General features: G+C 32.4%; 2 protein-coding genes across 2 annotated transcripts in view; one reads left to right on the top strand and one right to left on the bottom strand.

Moving 5' to 3' along the window:
- The window catches only part of LOC149478380 (protein Wnt-4-like), a 59,232-nt gene extending 48,330 nt beyond the window's left edge, over window positions 1-10,902 (top strand). The window contains exons 3-8 of the mRNA XM_089709545.1: window positions 4,271-4,391; window positions 6,750-6,907; window positions 8,224-8,331; window positions 8,850-8,996; window positions 9,577-9,704; window positions 10,672-10,902. Coding sequence (XP_089565671.1) covers window positions 4,271-4,391; window positions 6,750-6,907; window positions 8,224-8,331; window positions 8,850-8,996; window positions 9,577-9,704; window positions 10,672-10,873 — 864 coding nt within the window. The 3' untranslated portion in view covers window positions 10,874-10,902. The remainder of the gene's footprint in view (window positions 1-4,270; window positions 4,392-6,749; window positions 6,908-8,223; window positions 8,332-8,849; window positions 8,997-9,576; window positions 9,705-10,671) is intronic.
- Window positions 10,903-19,014: 8,112 nt separating this feature from the next.
- Cda9 (Chitin deacetylase-like 9) lies at window positions 19,015-22,440 on the bottom strand. The gene is made up of 6 exons (XM_089709215.1): window positions 22,261-22,440; window positions 21,665-21,974; window positions 21,247-21,514; window positions 20,708-20,894; window positions 20,105-20,242; window positions 19,015-19,099 (listed from the first exon to the last, which is right to left on the bottom strand). Exons 1-6 carry the CDS (start codon window positions 22,432-22,434, stop codon window positions 19,025-19,027), a joined length of 1,152 nt encoding a protein of 383 aa, XP_089565341.1. The 5' UTR covers window positions 22,435-22,440; the 3' UTR covers window positions 19,015-19,024.
- Window positions 22,441-22,702: the final 262 nt, after the last annotated feature.

Here is a 22,702-nt window from a genome sequence, read left to right as displayed (position 1 = left end):
ACAATCTACATGTTATGCTCTAGGTAGTAGTACAAACAGTACAAACAACTAATATTGATAAAGGGCATATCGTCTAAGTTCATTTTATGCATCAGGAAATTTCTAATTAGAGTTTTTCCATGGAATTTCTAATAATAGGTACTATAAAATACTGAACTGCAATTTTAATATTTTCCGACGTTTGGTTTTGCACGATAGAGTTACTAAGTTACACTTATTATATTCGTAGTACAGAATAGCCTTTGGGAACACAGGACAGGTTTAGTGCGTATATGAATATCATAGAGGTCAATGACTTTTATTCTAATTAGGTTTGTCTATACTTAGTATTTAGAATTTGTATAGACTAGAGTTGAAGGTAGGTTAGTTTTTGAAGGAGCAATGTAGGTTTGGGTATGGATTAGAATAATGAGAAGATAGGATAAAAATAAACGAGAGAAACTAGTAAGATATTAAACAAATAATGTTCCAAATAAACAATTATTCTTAAATAGGACACATGTCACATAATTTATCTATATTTAATTGTTTAATATTATAAAGCTGAGGAGTTTGTTTGTTTGTTTGAACGCGCTAATCTCAGGAACTACTGTTTTGATTTGAAAACTTCTTTCGGTGTTAGATAGCTCATTTATCGAGGAAGGAAGATTATATCATCACGACAAGATCAACAGGGGCGGAGGCCGGAGCACTGCGGGTAAAACCGCGGGGCACAGCTAGTATGTAATAACTAATAACTATGAAGGTTTACATATAAATTTTGTAACATGTTTTCATAATCATGTTCGAATATAAAATTGTTCCACGCAAAAAGTTTTATTGGAAGTTTCGATTGAAAAAGTCTCATTTATTAAACAATTAAACTGAATGTCCCCATTAAATAGATATTTTACGTTCGAGTGTTGGGAATTGCAAATTGGATAGAGTATACTTGAATTGAGCAACCATTTGACTTCGATTTCTCATTAACTTCACAATGCTAGGGCTGGCAGATAGTTAATAATCATATTGATATTGGGTAAAGACACAGAAAAAATGAAAGAAATAATAGGTATAATATAATAAAGTAAAAAAGCATCTTAAAATTGCTGGGTTAACTTTGATGATTATTATAGTTTTTCATTAATAATATTTAACTTTTGATTAAAATAACCATTATTTTTACTGTATTTGTAAATAATTAGGTACCTACAATAGAAATTATTCAATTGGTAAACACACGTAAAAACTATATTTGGTCGAAAAGACAGGGATAATTAAAGACATAACATTCATTTGCCATTATAACATAAATATTAAATAGATAGAACATAATATTCAACAAATAATACATGTTGTGGCAACCCTATCAACGTTCATTGAGTAATTGTATAGAGATTTAAATGATAATTTCTGTCGGCAAGCTTGTTTAGCTTCTGTTTAATTCTTGCTTTATAAAGTTTTACTGAAATAAACCTTTAAGTTATAATGCTTATTTATATCTATAATGGTTAAGATGACTGTTAATTAATAAAATGATTGTATGAAAATTTTTATGACTTAATAATTGCTTATAATAATAAACATATATTATATTATTTATTATTATTGCGTATTAGTTGGTATGGTTGGAATGGTTATGGGATTTTTATATGCAATTTATTTTAATATAAGAGAAACTTTAAGTTTATTAAATGCATTCATATTTCATAATATATGAATGTGTGGAAGTAGATTTTACATTTAATTACAAAATATTAATTAACATTAATTTTATTACTATGAATATAATGAATAGCAAAATAGACAATATAGTTTATTAGTATGTTCTAATTATATCCAATTTTAAGAAAGAGTATCTTAAAATCCGTATTGATTAAAATACCAAACATTACCTAAGTAATGCCAATTGCAATGTAATTATTTGTATGTTAATTATTTCAATTATATACGAATATCTATCACTAGCTGTGCCCCGCGGTTTTACCAGCAGTGCTCCGCTCCTGTTGGTCTTAGCGTGATGATATTTAAAAATAATAATAGTTAAAAAAAACTAAAAAAACACGCTTTTAGTTCGGTTTTCTATAAAACGCGTATTTTTTATTTTTTTTAACTATTATTTATTTTATCAAATTAGTGTATTGTCATCGGTCCTTAATAAATCTACAAAGTTTGAACGAAAGTGGGTCAAAATCGCGCCCAAAGAAGTCGGTTACAAACATACAGGCGAAGCTAATATAAAGCGTGTAATAATATGTAACGATGGTAAATTTTAAAAATATGCAATGACGATTCAAAAGAGCTTCTTGAATGGTCTAATTGAATAAATGAATGTTTGAGTTTTAGTTTGATGTATAGTTTATAGCCGTCCTCGTATCTAACACGGAAAGATTTTTTCAAATCAGACCAGTACCTCCTGAGATTAGCGCGTTCAAACAAACAAACAAACTCTTCAGCTTTATAATATGAAGTCAATTATGTAATGATGATGGGCATTTTGCAACGACGATTAAGCACTTACAGAGTTCGCACTTAGCATACCTATATTTCTTATTAGAATCCTACAATAATTATTGCATGAAGAGGATTCATATTTCTTGGAGTTTTACACTACTTTATTATTAGAAGTATGATAAATAACATAACAAGAATATGATGATATTGACGTTATTATCAGATTTATTGATCCTGCAGCTTCACTCCTGTTTACCCGCGGACTAGCCGCGGGCAAAAGCAAGTACATATTTTTATATCTTACGTATTCTAGTATGTAAGCTATATCACTGCCAAGTATCATCAAAATCGGTTCAGTGATTTTCGCGAGAAAGAGTTACAAACAAACATCGATATATTCTTACAAACTTTTGCGTTTATGATAGGTATTAGTACGATAGGATACCTAAGTAGGATTCTAGCTAGAATACGGAGATTTTATTTTTGGGTAGAATTCTTACACATATTGTAGTTTTGGGCAGGATATTACATAAATGCTGCCTAACAAACATTCCATGAAACAAATGGTAGCTTTCTATAGTGTAACTTATACAAATAAATATAATAATTATTCGGTTAATATTGCGTTGATATTCATGCAAATTTCAATATAGCCAGGTGATACGGTATACGTTTTATGTGTACATCCGTTGCGCCTGCGCTTTGATCTCTAAACTCACATAAATTTAGGATTATGGGTGCTTTAAATAGTTCTATAATTGCCTATGAATACAGGACGGTCGTAAAATAATAATTATTTTATTGTTATAATTAATTTGTATTAATTGGATATTTTTATGTTTATTATTTGTAAGCTATTGTCGGATGAGAATTTTGTAGGATGAAGTTCCTAGATACTTTTTGAAATAAATAAAAGTTATGTTAAGAAATTCAGAAATTTTTAACATTGAAGAGAAATTACAATTGCTTTATGTTTTTTATAATACAACTTGCTGTTGCCCGCAGCTTCGCCTGCTTGGAAAAGATAAATTTCATGATACTATGGGGTTTTGTTACCCATGTAAAATGAAAGTCGTAGATTAAACTTTTAATCAATTAATTAATTTTAATTATTATTGTATTCTGTGTCAATTGTGTTTGTTATTATTTGGAGCCAAATAAATGATCTTTCTTTCTTTCTTTCAATCTTTCACTATTAGGTACAATATTATGTTAATACTATACAATGTTTCACCACAATGAGTTCAGTCTATACAGGTTAACAGGAGACAATGAATTTGTGTCTTGGTCTTAGCTACGTATTAACTGCGTAATAACTAGAGAAAATTTGACGCCGCGGTTGGCGCAGTGGTAAAGTAACTGCCTACTGAGCCGACGGTCCCGGGTTCGATCCCCGGTCAGGGCAAATATTTGTGTGATGAACTCAATTAAGTATTTGTTCTTGGGTCTGGGTGTTATTATCTATATATCTATATTAGATAAATATAATATTTATTAAATATTATATTTATCGTCGCCTAGTACCCACAACACAAGCCTTAATTGAGCTTACTGTGGGACTAGGTCGATTTGTGTAATAATGTCCTATAATATTTATTTATTTATTTATTAAATTAACAGTCGAATCTATTTGAAATCTGGTCAAGTGCGTTCCGTTTCGGAACGCCACAGACAATAAAATATAGATAATAAAAGTGGTAACGCCACAATACAAAGTTCCATCCTTAGGTACTATTTGATAACTACAATTTCTTAAACATCTTAATATACAACCTTAATAACCTTCTTTCACCTTCTAATATACCAACTTCTATAAATAAGCAACTATATATTTCAGGTTTTACAAACAGGAGCGATGCAAGCGGTGGAGGAATGTCAGCACCAATTCAGGAATAGTCGGTGGAACTGCAGTACTGTTGAAAACTCCACTGATATATTCGGCGGAGTGCTGAAATTTAGTAAGTATAATTATTAATATGTACGTATATTCGCCCGCGTTTTCAAAGAAAAACCCGCATGGTTCCCGTTCCCATGGGATTTCCGGGATAAAATCTATCCTATGTGTTAATCCAAGTTACCCTCTATTTGGGTGCTAAATTTCATTGTAATCGGTTCAGTAGTATTTGCGTGAAAAAGTAACAAACAAACACATTTATAATATTAGTAGGAAGGATTAATAGGGTATATTTTTATACATTATCATTTTAACTGAAAGATAAACTAGACATAACATAAAATTATTTATGAAGAAGTAGTGAAATTGTACTAACTACTAAATTATGGAGTCAGAGAGGAAAAAGCGCGCGAATGAAATTGATCACAGATAAAAAATGATTGGCAATAATTATTATGACGCTGTTGTCACAACGCGAAGTGTAAACGGTAAACCATAGACTAAACAATAATAAAAAAAACCACGAATTACGGTAAATTGCAATAACAATCATATTTTTCCATTGGTTTAAATACAATAATAATATCAATCACATCTTTAATTATTAATCCTAAATTTGTAACTACACATAATAATATGCTAACTATTTCGTTAATAAATTGTTGGCAATTTTAGTTTACCTACGCTCTTACTTTGTATCATACGATACTAAATCAGCCAGAATTAGAAAATATCAAATAAACAGCCCTTTTAGGATCAAAGGGCGGTATATCGTTTGAACTATTCGTTTCCTTTGTAACGTCAATTAGTACATACAGGTGGTTAAGCGGATACTCTGGTAAATACAGATGCTTACTGCTTAGGAATACTTACTGGTAATACGAATATATTCACTTTAAGGAATTATTTTAAAGGGATTTTTAGGGAGTGTTGGGCATTTTGATGTTATTTTATGTAGGGGTGGAGATGTTTTGCTAAAAATAATGTTTATTAGCAATTTTTTAAAATTTGCTTTATAAATACATAATTATAAGTAAGTATAAAGAGAGCAGTTAATGTCATATTCATTACTAATTATCATTTCTGTAACTGCCCGCGTAAAATGATCTATCTACAAATATACCGATATACGGTATACCTATGCATAAATAATTCTATTTGTAATTTGCCAAATAATTATTAGAAATATTACATGTACAAATGAAACAAAAACAAAAAAACGATATACAATAGAAGCTTAAAATTGTAGCTTTTTCATGATTTGTATTATTTTCTAAAATATCTTTGTTTATATTATCCTTTTATTTACTTATTGAGTAAATAAGGAAAAATCACTTCTACTATGGAAGAGTGAATTTTATTATCCTCCAACCAGCTCTAAATAAGTGTTCGACTGAAACGAAAATAGCTAAGAACCACAACGTCTTGTATAAAAGTGGATCACCCACACATTACATCACTTCAAGACTTTCAAGGAATTACTTCTTCATGGCATTTGTTTATTTTCAATTGTCTATTACCGAGATCACGTGCGTACGCGTTGATGGAACCCGTCCGTTTGTTAAACAAACCCTGCGATCATCGGTCCAATATAACTTGACCTTCCATGATGCCGGGCACTACTGGAGCCTCAAACTTAACGAGCCCTTGCGCAGGTCAATCACATTGGTTCTTAGAATTGGTGATGGTCAATGAACTGATTTTTTCGAAATATAGAACATGGGAAGTGCATAATTGTTATCAGCTTTTCAAGTTTGTGTTTGGCTTAACGAATTTCAATTATATCGATAATCTAAATAGAACGAGAATACTGGAATTGATTCCGTGAAAATCGATCAAATATTGTATATAAAATCGAATAGAATGTTTATTTATAATAATTTTATGATGTAAATTTACAAGGAATGGTAGGTATATGACGCATCCATGATTCGTTGTAAACACAAGTCCCTCCTATGTCTATCTGAATTCTGAATACGCGCTAATCATACAAATAATTTATAATATCATAGTCATATTAAATTGATAGTTGTTAATACTGAATACATAGTTTTAACTATTTCTGATAATTAACTTTCTAGTTTCTATATGCCTATAATATCATTGATCTCTTCTAGAATTTTGCGAAGTAGCGTTCGTCCACGCGGCACGCACATCATCAGCTGCGCGTCTCAGTCAGTGGCCATATCTTGATTACCTAAAACTGGTACACTCTTTATATCAGAATCTCACGAAGCCGCTTTCGTCCTCGCTCTATCATTATCGGTCTACCCACTCAGTGACCAGAGCGTGTAATTATTAAAATCATCATCACAGCCCATAATATATTCTCACTGCTGGGACACGCGCGTCCCTTATGGGATCAGTCCATTATCCATCCCATTAAAATAATATCCTAAAATTTATGTTATGTCTCTTTCAGAATCTCGTGAAGCAGCGTTCGTCCACGCGCTGTCGTCAGCTGCGCTGGCCCACTCAGTGGCCAGAGCGTGCAGTCGGGGCGAACTTAATGAGTGTTCGTGTGATGCGAGAGTGAGGAAGCGGACTCCACGGCATTGGCAGTGGGGAGGGTGTTCTGAGGTAATTGATTGGAAGAAGGCCTTTAAGTTGTGATTTAAACATTATGTTTTATTTTGGTTGGAACCTTTTTTTAATACTTCATCCGAAGAATGGTGTAAACACATAACCCATGAAATTATACAAAATTCAGCCATACGTTTGTGTATACTATTAATACTGAAAATAAAGAAAATACTGTCATTATAAACACAGCTGATGTAAAATATTCTTGCAACTTCGCGTTAAAAAATGATATGCTTCACCATTCGAATATTAAATAGTGCAAGCCTAGTAGACCGGGAGATACTGACACAAAATTTCGAGTCATTTGTAACAGGATGGCGGTTCTACAGGGTTCTTAGTACGCAATGACAAAAAGAAAAATGATGGTGTGAACGCTGGTACCGGCGGCTTAGTCGCGTGGGCGTTAGTCGAACTCGTCGGAAAATAGCGAAAGTCAAACGATTTGTATGGCACTTATTTTTCCTGTAAGTTTGAGGATCAACGAATATAAATACAAAATTTCAAAGATCTAGGTGTTGGAAATCTTCACTTATATAAATTAATAATAAATTTATTTTTCAAGTATGACAGCACTTTTTCCCCCTACTAGAAGTATGGCAAATATAATAATGGTCACTTTTTATCAAATACTCTCCAAAAAGCCAAATGCAATACTGGTACAAAAAGATAGGCGAAATAAAAAAAATTTGCAGATTTTCGGCGGTATGGCGACCATTTGGAATCGTCCGAAAAGTATGGCATGGCGATTTTCGTAAATGGCTGCACGACGATGGTTACCTGTGCAAAAGTTAGCTTGGTACAAATGGTTGAATAATTGTTTTTTTTAAATCAACACATTCGCGTCGGTATGGCGGGCTGTAAGTCATACCGGAAAAGTATGGCATGACACTACCGCCTACTTCTTTTTTATGGGCTATCGGTAAATTCTAAAATTTTTGTGTTACAAATCTTTTGACTTTCGCTATTTTTCCGACGAGTTCGACTAACGCCCACGCGACTAACCCACCGGTACCAGCGTTCACACCATCATTTTTCTTTTTGTCATTGCGTACTAAGACCCCTGTAGAACCGCCATCCTGTTACAAATGACTCGAAATTTTGTGTCAGTATCTCCCGGTCTATAGAGATCTAGTTAAAATGAAAATTTAGTTATTGGAGATACAAGAATTTTCATGATTAATAATAATTATCCCACATAATAATGATTGTCTTCTTCTAACAAACGAAGAAGACTTTATCTCCTTATTAAACGAGAATTAAACACAACTGGCAGATTTATGAAATGTATTAAATAAGGAAACATTTGCTTTCAGGATATAAGATATGGAGAAATGTTCAGTCGCGATTTTGTTGATGCCAAAGAAGATAAGGAAACTGATGAAGGACTGATGAATTTACATAATAATGAAGCGGGACGTCGGGTAAGTGAAGGAAAACTTACTTACTCGTATTTATATGCTGTGATTAAGGCTGTGATAGTTGAGACGTAATGCCACCATAATAAAGTATAACTTGAATAAATACATTATTTATTTATCTCTTTAACCATTTGATCATTGTTTCGTAGAAAATAATATGAACATTTTATTATTTTAAGGTCGCTCAAAGTGTGATTGTTCAATTATCAAAGCCTAGCCGAACCATTTTATCAGACAGTTTAAGTTTTCGTTCACCTTTTATTTATTTACTAGATTTCCTCCCGCGGCCTCGCGCGCAATTTTAAAGAAAATCCCGCTTAGTTGCCGTTTCTCTGGGATTTCCGGAATAAGAAGTAGCCTACGGCTTCAGCTACCTACATACCAAATTTCATTGTAGTCGGTTCTGTAGTATTTGCGTGAAAGAGAGATCATCCATACTCACAAACTTTCGCATTTATAATATTAGTAGGATTTATTTGTATTGGTTTTACTTGTAATATCATTGGATCTTTTCTATCCAGGCGGTACGTGGCCGCATGCAGCGTGTATGCAAGTGCCACGGCATGTCGGGCTCGTGCTCCGTGCGCGTGTGCTGGCGCCGCCTGCCGCAGTTGCGGCTTGTTGGTGACGCGCTGACTACGCGGTATGAAGGCGCGTCGCATGTTAAGGTGAGGGATTTTATTTAATAACTAAGCAAACCGGGCGAACTCCGTTTCGCCACCAGAGACACCTTTTCTTTGCTATAAACCTCACGGAGTCCGAGACCTTTCCAACGAATGCAAAACCGTGGAAATCGGTTCGTGCGTTCTGGAGTTATAGTATCAGGAAGGAAAACCCGACTTATTTTTATATAGTAGATAAGCCTTTTTATGTGACATCTGTCAACCTGAACGCCTATCCTTCAGGAGGAAGCGGAGCATCGGGAACAAATATATGGGTTGGTAAAGATGATATTGACATCTGCTCAGGCTTCAAAAATAGGAACATGCCCGGCTCAGACTCACCCTACTAAGAATTTAACTAATGATAATTTAAATGTTTGCAAAGATAGATATATTTTAGGTTAGAGGTCGAGATGAAGAGAAATCGTAGTAGAAGTACAGTTTTACAGTTTACATAAGGTAAAGGCAAGGTACCTAGAGGGAAAGACAATCTTTGGTAGAAGTATTTTCAGAAGCGTTTTTGAATTATTCAATTATCCAAAAATACATCTAACCGTTGTAGTTAATGTTAATTTTCTAATTCCAGGTGGTGGAGCGGAAAAGAGGCAAAAATATAAGAAAGCTGCGACCCATACACTCTGATATGAAGAAGCCGAATAAAACCGATCTTGTTTATCTGGAAGATTCGCCTGATTACTGTGAACCTAATGATGAGTAAGTAGATAAATTGTTTCATGGCAATCTTTTGTTGACAATACTTGTGGCAAAAATATGTTGATGAATATTTCAAATAAAAATTAAATAAAAAATTATCAAGTTCAGTCGTTATATATATTGTGACTTGCGAATCTTGTCACAATCTATCTATAATATAAAAATGAATCCCAAAATGTGTTGGTAAGCGCACAACTTGAGAACGGCTGAAACGATTTCGATATTTTGACGTGACAACGTCTTAAATTAGGTTGCGACTGGGAGTCACTTATGAAAAAGTGTAATGCTCGGTAACGTTACGATGAGTCACCGAACGAGAGAGAGGCCCGCCGAATGCCTTGCGTCTCTCTCCCACTCAACTATGATCGAGAAAAAGACGTTGTCACGTAAAATCTTCGCCCGTAAAACCGACTTTACAGGCAACCATTTTTTTTTTATTATATTCCTGTATAGAAAACGTAAATATGTACTACGGGCGAAGCCGGGGCGGACTGCTAGTTTCATATAATTATTGCGCTACACTTTTTGTTTCTGTGAGAATGAGAAGCCAGTAAACAAATGAAACAATATCCACTAACATTTCAACGTCGTGCACCGTCCGGGCCTTGCACGGTCAGGCATGAATCACTTTATACAATAATGTTTGACCGTGCCTGTCTAATCTTTTCCCTTGACTTTAGACTGCTAATATTAACTTTTTCTTTGACTTTAGACTGCTAATATTAACTTTTTCTTTGACTTTAGACTGCTAATATTAACTTTTCCCTTGACTTTAGACTGCTAATATTCACTTTTTCTTTGACTTTAGACTGCTAATATTAACTTTTTCTTTGACTTTAGACTGCTAATATTAACTTTTCCCTTGACTTTAGACTGCTAATATTCACTTTTTCTTTGACTTTAGACTGCTAATATTCACTTTTTCCTTGACTTTATGGATTAGATTGCTAATACTAACTTCTCCCAGGCTAGGCATCCTGGGCACGCGCGGGCGCACGTGCAACCGCACGTCGGCGGCGCTGGACGGGTGCCGCCTGCTGTGCTGCGGGCGCGGCTACCAGACGCGCGTGCGCGACCACGAGGAGAAGTGCCGCTGCCGCTTCGTGTGGTGCTGCCGCGTGCACTGCGAGGTCTGCCGCTCCAAGCGGGACCATCATGTGTGCAACTAGCTTGGGGATCGAATGTTACAGTAACAGTGGCCAAGCAATCCCCTTTCACTGTACAATAGTACAGTAAAAATTAACACAGTAAACAGGTAGGAACACGGCGAAATTGACAAAATGTTCGAACGGTTATCCCATACTTAAGCGCATCACACATGGTTAAGATTCTATAATATTTTATGTTAAGATTCTCTAATATAAAATATTACAGTATCATAAGGTATCCGGTATCAGCGTTCTGACCATCATTTTTCTTTTTATCATTTCAGTCAGTATTTATATACATTTGTAGAACCGCCATCCCTGTAGAACCGCCATCCTGTTACAAATGACCCGAAACACTGACACAAAATTTCGGCTTAACAGTGGCCAAGCACTCCCCTTTTACTGTACCACTAAAAAGTTAACACAGTAAACAGGTAGGAACACGGCGAAACTGACAAAACGTTCAAAATTTTCATACCTTTTATAAGGATAATGGTTTGTCACAGAAAACAGATATACGAACAGTGGCGAAATTGACAAAATGTTTGAAATACATTCATACCTTTTAAAGATAATAATTAAACATAGCTCTTTTGCAGACTATGATGATTTTATCTACTATTCATAAAAAAAACTCACTGCTTACATACATATGCATTGACAAGACTCATCAGTGGTGTTGTCAGAAACGAGAACTTCAAAGAACAAACGAAACGTTTTCATCCAACGTAACAACCCTATTCTTTGAATGGTTCGTAGATAACCACAGTGTGAAGACTATATACTATGTAGATAATTAAGTTACTGTTCGTATTCTATTTACTATGTTTTTTTTGTACCTACATGACGATAAAATGTGCAACCAGTGCAGTGGTTTGATGTTCTTAAAGCAGAATTTTCTGTTTCTTAACAAAAGACGACATCATTTCAATTAGGAAAAACGTCTTCTCTTAAAAACTGTAATTCTGAATTTTTATTTACAATTTGGAATGTGTATTGATTTAATTTCATGTAGTTACGTTAGCTTTATTTCAATTTTGTTAATTAAAAGTTCTGTTTCTTACACAACTTAAGGTTACTGCTTAAATTTATGTAGATAACACGTCAAAAAGAATGTTTGATGAACCAATAAATAAACTAATAATTATAATTCTTATAGCTCAATAGCATGTCAAGAGCATTTTTGAAGTGACACTTCTGTAGGTGCGTTAAAAGTAAAATTTCAAGTCGCTTCATGGCAATACCGTCACGTCATGGAGAAAGGCGACAATTTTTGGTATCTTTGTATCTTGCCAAAGAAGTTTCACTTCTGACACGTGTGAAATCATAATAATATTGTATTTGAGACTATGGATACTTGCGTTATCAAAATGTTTGTATGTTATTCATGCTTAGAATAAGTTTTTTCAATGGACTGATTTATTTAATATAATTCTTAGCATTATGTAATTTTAATAAGCTTTAATATTATTTACAGTATTAACTACTAACTTATTATATTTTACGTTTTATGTAAAAAGTTGTACATAGTTTCTGTTAATATTTTAGTTTAGGTATTTAATAATTTAATTCTGATTTATGTTGCTGTATCATTGACTTATTTAATTTTATTTCAATATTATGCTTTTAAGAAAAATTTCATGAGAATTTATTTTTCAAAATATGTAGGTATAATTTTTTCAGCGTTGTTCAAATACCATTTACCTTATTACATAATTATGTATTATGATACAATTAAGTTTAATTTTTGCGTTCTAATTGGGGACATTATTATCAGAATTGTATGAAACATTTTTTTCATTTAACATGTACCCCGCAATAACATTAATATTTATATTAATAATTCATAAATGTAAATAAATTCGCAATATGTACTTATTAGTGTTAAGTTATTTTTACGTTCTACCTCAGAAGGGAATCTTTTAATTCAATCTTCATGTTTTAATATAATAAGCATTGTAAATTATTGATAATATTTAGTAAATTATTTCATTAGATTGTGATAGCTTTCACTAAAATTGAGGGTGATTATATTACGATACTGTTTCTTTTTTTCATAAATTTAAGCAATTTTTAGTCTGTGAAATCTATAGCCGTGAATTTTTCCCGCCATTCATAGCAATTATAATAATGCTTAAAATAACTACTATGAAGTTTAAAACAAAGTTTTAAAATAAATTAAATAACAAAAATGATATATATCTATTATTTGTCTTGAATAAAATGAAAGAATAGGTATCATCAGCTGTCCTTTTCTTTCCCAACTGATAAGAGTGAGAGGTAATGCTTAAATGTAATAGAATCACCGTCAATATAATTTTCTTAACTTATATTTAATGTACTTATGCATGTAAATAATACTTATTATGTGTACATCATACAATTTAGAATAATTTAATGGATTTTATACAATAATTTTAACAGTTTAAGGCAGTATTTTTGAAGTATTGTAATTATTATCTACTTTAAATAAGTAATCTTTTTAAATAACATTTTACCTACCATAATTATGCAATGTCTTTTATAATTTTAAAACAGTAGAAATATTTTCGAACCTACCATAAATATTAATAAATTTATATATAATGAAGTCATGATACCAAATTTAACCTAAAATTTTAGTACTTTTCATTGCTAGAAATCGTTTCGTATGTTATAAAGCTTAAAATTAATAATAATAATTGTATAATAGCAGGATACTGCATTGTTAGGTTCAATCAAAGACTCATTATAACCGTTTTTAAGATTATAGTTAGGTATCGGTGTAAATTACATAATAAAATGTATTTAAAAACAATGTCTTTTATTTTAATTGTATATAATACCTACCTATCCCCAATTCATTTTTTAGCCTACATAGATTCTGTTTTTATTAAAAATATTTAGCTAGCATTGCTATTTACTTAAGATTTTAAAGTACAGTTTGATTTAGGTTAATGTATCCTATACTATAAATAATTATAAAGGCGAAAGTTTGTAAGTATGGATGTATGGATGTAAGGATGTTTGTTACTCTTTCACGTAAAAACTACTGAACCGATTACAATGAAATTTAGCACACATATCGAGGGTAACTTGGATTAACACATAGGATAGGTTTTATCCCGGAAATCCTACGGGAACGGGAACTATGCAAGTTTTTCTTTGAAAACGCGGGCGAAGCCGCGGGCGGAAATCTAGTTCAACTATAAAGTAAAGTCGTGTACAATTGTACATGTAGTTGTAAGTAAGTTGTAAGTTTATATGTAGTTTATACCACCAATAACTCAAGAAAGGCTGAACGAATATTATTTTATTATTCTTATTGGATTAGGCTATTAGCGCTATAAAAATTTAAATAGATAATAACAAAAAAGAAACACCAGCAGTGCCAGGGTGAACAGCTAGTAACAACTAAAATGTAAAATAATCTTGTTTAAATAAAGCGCCATCTCTATTACGCACAATGTACTAAAATGCTTTCATTGGTGAACGTCATTGAAATCTCCAAGATGGCGGCGGCATGAAAAGATTTCGCGGTAAAAAGTTAGAGAGCGGGCTTAGCAAATTTTATATCGTTACTTTACTTATTCTATAATAATAATATGTAAAAAATAAAAATGTATGTAAATAGAACTAACAACTAACAACTAAAATTAAAACATATCGTTTGTTTGAGCTTTGCTAAGACAATAAGAGGTTTCTTATGAGGAAAATAAATAATACACTAGTCATGCAGTTATCTTTTAATATTTTTCGTATTACTGTCCGAGACGATTTCCCAATCATGGATAAATAGGTACAGGGGCAGGAGTTGCATGCCGACAGCGCCATGTCTCTCTGAAAAAAAAGGAGTTGTAACTAATTACGTTTTGGTATTTTTATTACGTAAATTTCAGGAACTACGGAACCCATTTGAAAAGTTATTTCACTGTTGCATAACGCCGTGACTGTTGAGTGCTCGGTATAATATGCTACCACGGGCAAAGCCGGAATCGCTGCATGTGTATTTTAGTACCTAATAAAAAAAATCAAGAAGGTTTACACATTTCATTCAAAATATCAATAATTTTTCGGTCTTTTCAAATATTCTGTACAAAAGCGACTCATTAATATTTCAACATAGCAATCCTGAATATTGTTCAGAGCTTTCAGACCTTGAAAATAACCTTATATAGGCATAAATTATTGATTTAAATACGTGACTTACATCCAAATGCCTTGCGTAGGGGAGACCGAGGGGAGTTGAAACAATTTTCACGTTTTGTTTGATATAACTCATACTATTATCAGAAATCTGATGGTACTGGTATCAATCGATAGGTTATTCTTTACACTTCCGAATGGTTAGCATAAATAAACGGTAAGCGTTAAAGATGGTGGTTAAAAATTGACTTAATCGTAACAAGTCAACTTGTTTCAATTCCCCTCATACCGAGGTAAGATGAAACAGAGGTCGAGGAGAGTTGAAACATAATGATTTTGGGGAGTAATAGGAGCTGCAAAATAATAATGATGATTTAATTCAAAGGTTTTAATTAAAACTTATATTTTCAAGTAATCAACGACTTTTATAAGTAATATTTTAATGACATTTCAGTCAAGTAGGTCTAATACAAATAATAAACACCTAAATAACCAAAAATTAACATGCGTAACATCAATTATAATCAGTCAAATCAACAAAATGTTTTACATTTTTATAAAACTAAATCTTTGACATAAAATAGTTAATAATCAGTCGTTTTTTAAGTATGTATTACAATCAGTACCTACTATAAACTATTTAAGGAACAATAATCTACAAAATGTCAAAGACAAAGTTCTCCACCAGCACAAGTTTCATGAGCCCACAATTGGCATTTCAGACATTGAGCCCACTTTTCTTTGGATCTGTTATTTGAATATGATTCCATATAGCAAATACAGCAGGATTCCTCTTCTTCTTCATCACTATCTTCGTTTCTTGACAACCTTAACCTTTTTAGTTTTATAGCCTGGTTTTAAACTTATTCTTGCTTTAGTTCCTCCAGTAGGCATGCTTAAACAAATAAACACATTAAATCAACAATAAAATCCGATAATCTTCGTACTTTTTAGCTATAATCAGATATTAAATTGAAAACAAGGAGAGTTGAAACAGTCTGTTTCAAATCACCTCGGTGAGAAAAAACCTCCCAATTTTTATTCAAATCGCGACCAAGCAGTAAATACACAGTAATCAAATTTACCAAGTATATTTCAAGAATCAATAGATAATAAGTTTTTAAAACGTATATAACTCAACCCAAAAAACAATACCAATATTACTTAAAGTACGAGCATCATAAAAAATCATGAAATACTTACTTTTTACGATTTTCGGCACATGTCATTCAGAACTACACAACTGCACAACTGACGTCATCGGCATGAACTGACGCGATAGCTGGTGGCGGGAGTTGGTTAAAAAAGACGTTGCCAGATCGCTAACAGTTTTAAGTTCGGAGAAATCGAGACTGTTTCAACTCCTTTGTTTCAAAACCCCTCGGTCTCCCCTACAAGTGACTACAGAACTCAACGAGAAATATCAGTTCTTTTGCAAGGCTTTTAACGATATTCCTTAATCTAACATCTCACTGACGATAACCTATAAAATAAAAATAATTATAGATTAAATTAATATTCTTATAATGGTTTATAGTACCTACCTTGTAAGACTTCACTCTAAGAAAATCCAAATGAATTTTTATAAGAAGCGTCTAATTACAAGAAGAATACATAATTCTCCTTGATTATAATTATAGAACAGAATGTATGAACTAAATATAGACCTTTGTGATAATCTAAATTAATTTTGGAACATCAAAATATATTTTATGTCACGAACTTTTTGGTTTCCAGGAACCTCTCTTGATTAATTTTAATTAGTGCGCTCGAAAACTGCTTTTATAGCTACAATGTAGTAGGTATACAATATTTCTGTCTTAAAATATTATCTATGTTTCATTTTTTTTTGGTTTGAGTATGAAGTTTTGAAGTGGCATAACAATTTTAGGTTTCTTATCCCTGACTTTGAAAACTAGGATTAATTTACTTTAGGCTGACTTCAAAACTTTTACCTAATTTTAGAATAGGTACTAAATACGTACCAACATCTTGCATTGTAAATTGTAATATTCTATACTAAAAAGCTCTTCATAGCCCGGGCAGGTTACGAACTGTTATTTCGTTGATATTAAGTATACCAGAAGAGCGCACACTGATCAATGTAGTGTTTTTCGAAGTTCCGTACCATTAATTGGAACTATGGGTATTCTTATGTCATTATTATTTTTCTAATTACCTAGGTACTGTATTTTTCTAGTATCAGAAATATCATTTTTATTAAGAAATTAGTGCCTCATAGTTACTTTCATTAAGTAAATACGACAGATGACCTTACATATTTATACATATATTGTTTCTCAATGTTTTTCTATATTTCTCCTTTATTATTATAACTTATGTACTTTGAAGATAAACATAATGAGCCAACATGTTCTTTGATACTACAAATACACGATTCTATTTAGAGACATTGAATACAGGTGTTTTTTATTTGCTAAGAATCATCCCCCTAGCATCATAACATTAGATTCGCAGAAAACTGTCTATAGGTAAGACAAACAAATAACAGTGCGTAGATAAATATAAAAATAATGTTAAGACTTCTAATAATAATAAAAAATATTGAAAATTGCTTTACATATCTTTTTTTTGAATTATATAATATGTTACTGTAAGATGAGATACCTATATCGTTATTTTATAATACCTATAACTCGCGGGATTATTAACTGATTGTAAAGTAACGAAAAATAATAACTTACGCTATAAATAAACTTGCGATAACTAAAATAGTCCGGTATAGTTTTCATGGTACCTACTACCTACAATTTATAATTTCGCCATTTATAATGAACCTACTAACGTTGATGAAGCGTTGATGTAACTAATGTTACGGTGACTTATGGTACCCGTTATAATATTATGTAGATGACCCAGATAGCAGACAATATTCTGAACATTACAGAGTACTTTAAGCACTGTTCCATAAAAATAAATAAAGAATACCAGTAGTGTACACCCTTTTTATTTTATTCAAGCCTTCAATTGGCGATATAATTTTTATGAACAGCTCTTCCTAACGTTATTGCGCCATATTATTGTTACGTTCAATGTTATATGGAAATTAGAACTACACTTACGACTTTTATATCTATTGACATACTTATCTAAAGGTTTATAATTATAATGTTATACTCATTTTATATAGGTACTAGATTGAATACCTAAGTAGCATACACACTTCAACTCACAGGTAATTTGAATCTAATGCACATCTTAAAATTCTAAAATTTTGTATTGATCTAATTACACGTCTTTAGAGAGAAAAAAAGAAAGTCTAAAAATTGTTCCTGATTATATTGGCGTGAGCAATACTAGAGAAATTAATTTAATCAAATGTTCAAGTAATTTAATCTTAAAACTATTATGTACTCGTACTTAAGATTTATTTCAGTGTTCGACTCAATTTTCTGTAAACTTCACTATCTTTATCGGAAGTAAATGTGTTAAAAGTTTAAGTTGTTCCAAGTTGATTCATTGACTTGTGTACTTCGTTTTCAGATTGTGTAATTTTATCTTGCACGATTAAAAATCTAAAGTATTAAGGGCAATTTATATTGACAATGACGATGATATAAAAAGTTACATTGATAGCAATGCTGTTGAAATAAAAAATTACATTTGATTTTTTTAATGAATAGTGAAATAGCATAAGTGACATTATGTGAAGTCATGTTTTACATATTATAATTATTTGATAAATTTACATAATATCACACATAGTAATCTGACTGGAGTTTATTTTTGGGTACCTATATGGACCATAAAAAAACAATCAGTGGTAACTACAGGTTGAAAGTGTCAAATATCGCCAACCTCTCTTTTTCTGATGGACTATTCCTTAAGTTCTTAAAAATATATAATCTTTAGAAACAGAAAATTCTGTATGAGTCGGTTTCTCTACACTAGAGAATATATAGTTACAAAGAGAATCATCGTTGTTCTAACACAAAGAACCACGATAATGATTGTCTTTTAATATCGAGGAAAGAAATAAAACGAACAGGAAATAATATCTATATTATTTTATTGGTCGATAATAATTTATTCTCCGAGAGGATTTCCCAGCCAGGGGTAGGTGCGAGGGCATCTTGAACATACTTGCATGTAGAACAGCTCCTGTAAAATAAAATAAAAGTATTTTAATATTCATTAATGATTAACACAAAGCAAATAAAACATTTTAAAATAAGAAATCTAAAGGTAAAAACATGTTGTAGTTAATATTTTACTTGTTTTCATTGCTGTTGTTGAAATAAGAAAAATCAAGAAAATTAATTTATTAAATGCGTTTTAAGAGAAGTAAATGATCGCTGGTAAAAAACTAATATTTTTTTTGCAGATTCTCAATTTTCAACATTACTTTATCAATATTTCTTGTGTCAAAAAGTCGGGTCCGCAACAGAAAGTTCCTTTTTTAATGACCGTAAAAATCAGAACGAAGCAACAGGATCGCTTACAGAGATCGATTTCTTTTAAATTTTACTATATTATGTTTCTGTAATATTATATAGAGTACTCGCTGTATCCCACTACTTTATTCGCGCCATTTTCAGGGAAAAAAATACAATAACGTAACGTGAGCTTTTAAAAAGGAATATTTTTTTAATCTTTTGCAAAAATTTTTATTGCTGCTCCGCTCCTACTGGTCGAAGTATAATTTTAGTCCCTGTATGTGGACTATCCAATAAAAAAAATTTTTCGAATTTAAATTCGACAAAAACGTTAAAAAATTCTAAATAGATATTTATTATTTATATTGATACAAGCGAGTGTGATACCAAAGCAATAAACAAATAAACAGTTGAGTCTTATAACATTAGAATCAGTGTTAGTTTTCTAACAATAATATGCATTTCTAAAAAACACAGAGACAGAACACAGACAACATAGGACGTGATGCTCTTACCATCAGGTGAAGCGTCTACCCTGTTGTTTCGTATAAAAAAAGCAGTGAAACATCTTTGGCAAGATTCAAAGATGACAAAATCGTCTACTACACGCCGTGACGGTATTGACATCACGCGACCTTGAAATTTTACTCTCAACACGCCTAAAGAAGTTTCACTTCAACAATACAAATACTGATACGTCTACTAAAAAACTATAATCAAACCAACAAACCTCCTTATGTGGAGCAACAAGGGGTCCACAGCTAGCAGGGCGGCAACGTGCTGGTGTTGTGAGTCTGCATGGCTTCTTGATGTACTCTCCTAGAGGTACTGGGTCTTGCACCCAGTCTAACATTTCACTGGTGTTTACCTGATTAACGAATGAATATTAGCAGGGGAAAACTAAATTTGATGATGAAGTTGGCATTGGTGGTTTTTTGTTACACTGATAAAACCAAAAAGTTAATTTTATGAAAAAAGTACAATACAAAAACAGTCAAATTTAATTTCTTGATCTGCTTTCAATACTATAACAATTTTATTTACAAACGAAGCTTCGATCGCAGAAGTTACAGGGGCTGTATTATGAATATTGAATATGTGAATTGAACTGACTGGCAAATTCATATTATACCATAATAATTAACCATGGCTGGTTATTGCGACCATAATATGAATTTGCCAGTCAGTTCAATTCACGCCGTAAACTGTCTGGGAATAAGAGGTCATAATACGGCCCCAGTTCTAAAGAAGTATAATATTAACTTTTCTAACAAAATATCTGAACACCTCTGAAATGTAGTTTACAATTATTAGTATCAAAAAATGATCATACCATGAAAACATCGCTCATAGAATTGATCATGTCCATAAAGCGGATGAGAGCCCGTCTAAGACCAGGTTGTGTACGAACGGTACCCTCGTGAATGTAGAATCCGAAAGGTGCCCGGTTGCCAAGGTAGTGACGTTCGAAGTTATCTATGATGAAACGGAACCAAGTTTCCTCGTCGTTGGCATCAGGTCTGAAATTAATTATAGTTTTAATAATAATAACTTATTTTTCAGAGTTTTTTAAATTGTAGTTTGGTCTATGACAAATTTTAGGTTTATTGCTATCAATGATCTTTTAATAAGAAAAAAGATATATGTACTTGGATTCACTGTTATGATTGAGAAGCATTTTATTTAGTTTTGATCAGTAATTATACGTCACTGGCTACAGGTGGGGCCATTGTTGCAATGGCATTGAATCACATTATTGCCTACAACTTTTTTGTGTCTTGTTTTTAAGTTAACTATTTTCATGAGGCAAGAACTGAAATGTACATTACAATAGAAGGTCAGAAGATTTATGATGTACATAAATATACTTACAGGCTGAAGCAGGCATCAACCATAGCACAAGGGAAGTTAGATAAATCTGTCCACGCTATCATAGGCACCACCCAGGATCCAGGCAGAGATGCAGTAGGGCATGGAGGACTGATACATTCCTGGATAGATTGGTAGTCCAAAGTGTAAGGCCAAAGACCAGGGTCGGTGAATCTGGTTGTAGGCCAGGTTATGTCATATCGTAATCCGGCAGATTTCATCATTTGGAACGAACTGTTGCCAGCCATTTGTAAGAATGGAATGCGTAAACCTGCAAACGCAAAATTAGGTATCCTTTTGTTTCATCAATATTATTATTTAAAAATTCATAAGCATATAATATATGTGAAGATCCCATCTCTACACTGATATAAATAATCTTATTCATATCTTGTGTTCTCGAATACATCAATAAACCCACCTTGAATACTAGATTCAGGAATAGCAGCGAAGTTGGACATCAGTTTTTTCTGATCTCCGAATTCCTCCATCATTCTATCATAGTCGGCTTCTTGGAAATAGGTCTGGTTAACGTGTGAAATGGAATGAAGAGCCATTTCAAAGCCCTCATTATACAGTTCGTTGACTATCTCATAGTTCGTGTATTCGTGGCTGATGTAGAAGGAAACTCCAATTGGGCATTGGTTGGAATTTTTACGGCCGTACAAAATATCACGGTAGGTTTCTACATTGACAATGTTTATACCATCGTCGAATGTCAGCATTACAAACTGCAATTAAATAATTACATTACATGGACAGACGGTATAATTTAATAATAAAGAATTAGATAATATTTTGATAATTTTGATGGTTCATTTTTGCAATGGCCTTTTTAACATTCGAAGACTATCAAATCAAAATAATTTTCATTATTTTTAACTGTCATGACTAATAACTGTTACGAAAGTTTATCGTTTATATTGCATATCATTTTTGGCCTTGACACTGCATACTTAGACACTTTTTCAACATGAGTATATCACTCGTACTTTACATTAGGAAAAACAATCTTACCTGAGGAACTTCGAAGGGCTTTAAATCACCGGGGATTTTGGTTGTAGAGCATCTGCAGTCTGGGAGCTTACATTTCTCTTCATCGCACGGCTCGGCCAGGGGTAAAGCATCGTCACTTGTAGCTAATGCTACCACATACACCATAAACGTGAAAATCAACGGCGCCCACTTCATTTTGGACTTCACTTATAATATTAGTGTTAATGAATACTTATCTGCTGTATTTATTTAATTGCCTATCATCAATTTGGTCTAATCTTATTTTGATTATATCAAATCTGATTATGGGAAGGATTTCTTTGAATCTTATGTATAAGTCTAAGTAGTATGTTAACGGAAATGATTTACGATGGACGATGTTGTTTTCTATTTTATTTTTGCATTTGGGAATCCTGACCCGATAACAATTATTGTTAATCTTAATGATAGTTTCTTTTAGGTA

This window comes from Colias philodice, chromosome 22, assembly GCF_061535455.1.
Source record: "Colias philodice isolate Cphi_HAF_F1 chromosome 22, ilColPhil1 Martin Lab GWU primary, whole genome shotgun sequence".
NCBI lineage: Eukaryota > Metazoa > Arthropoda > Insecta > Lepidoptera > Pieridae > Colias > Colias philodice.
This window is presented reverse-complemented; position numbering and strand designations above follow the sequence as displayed.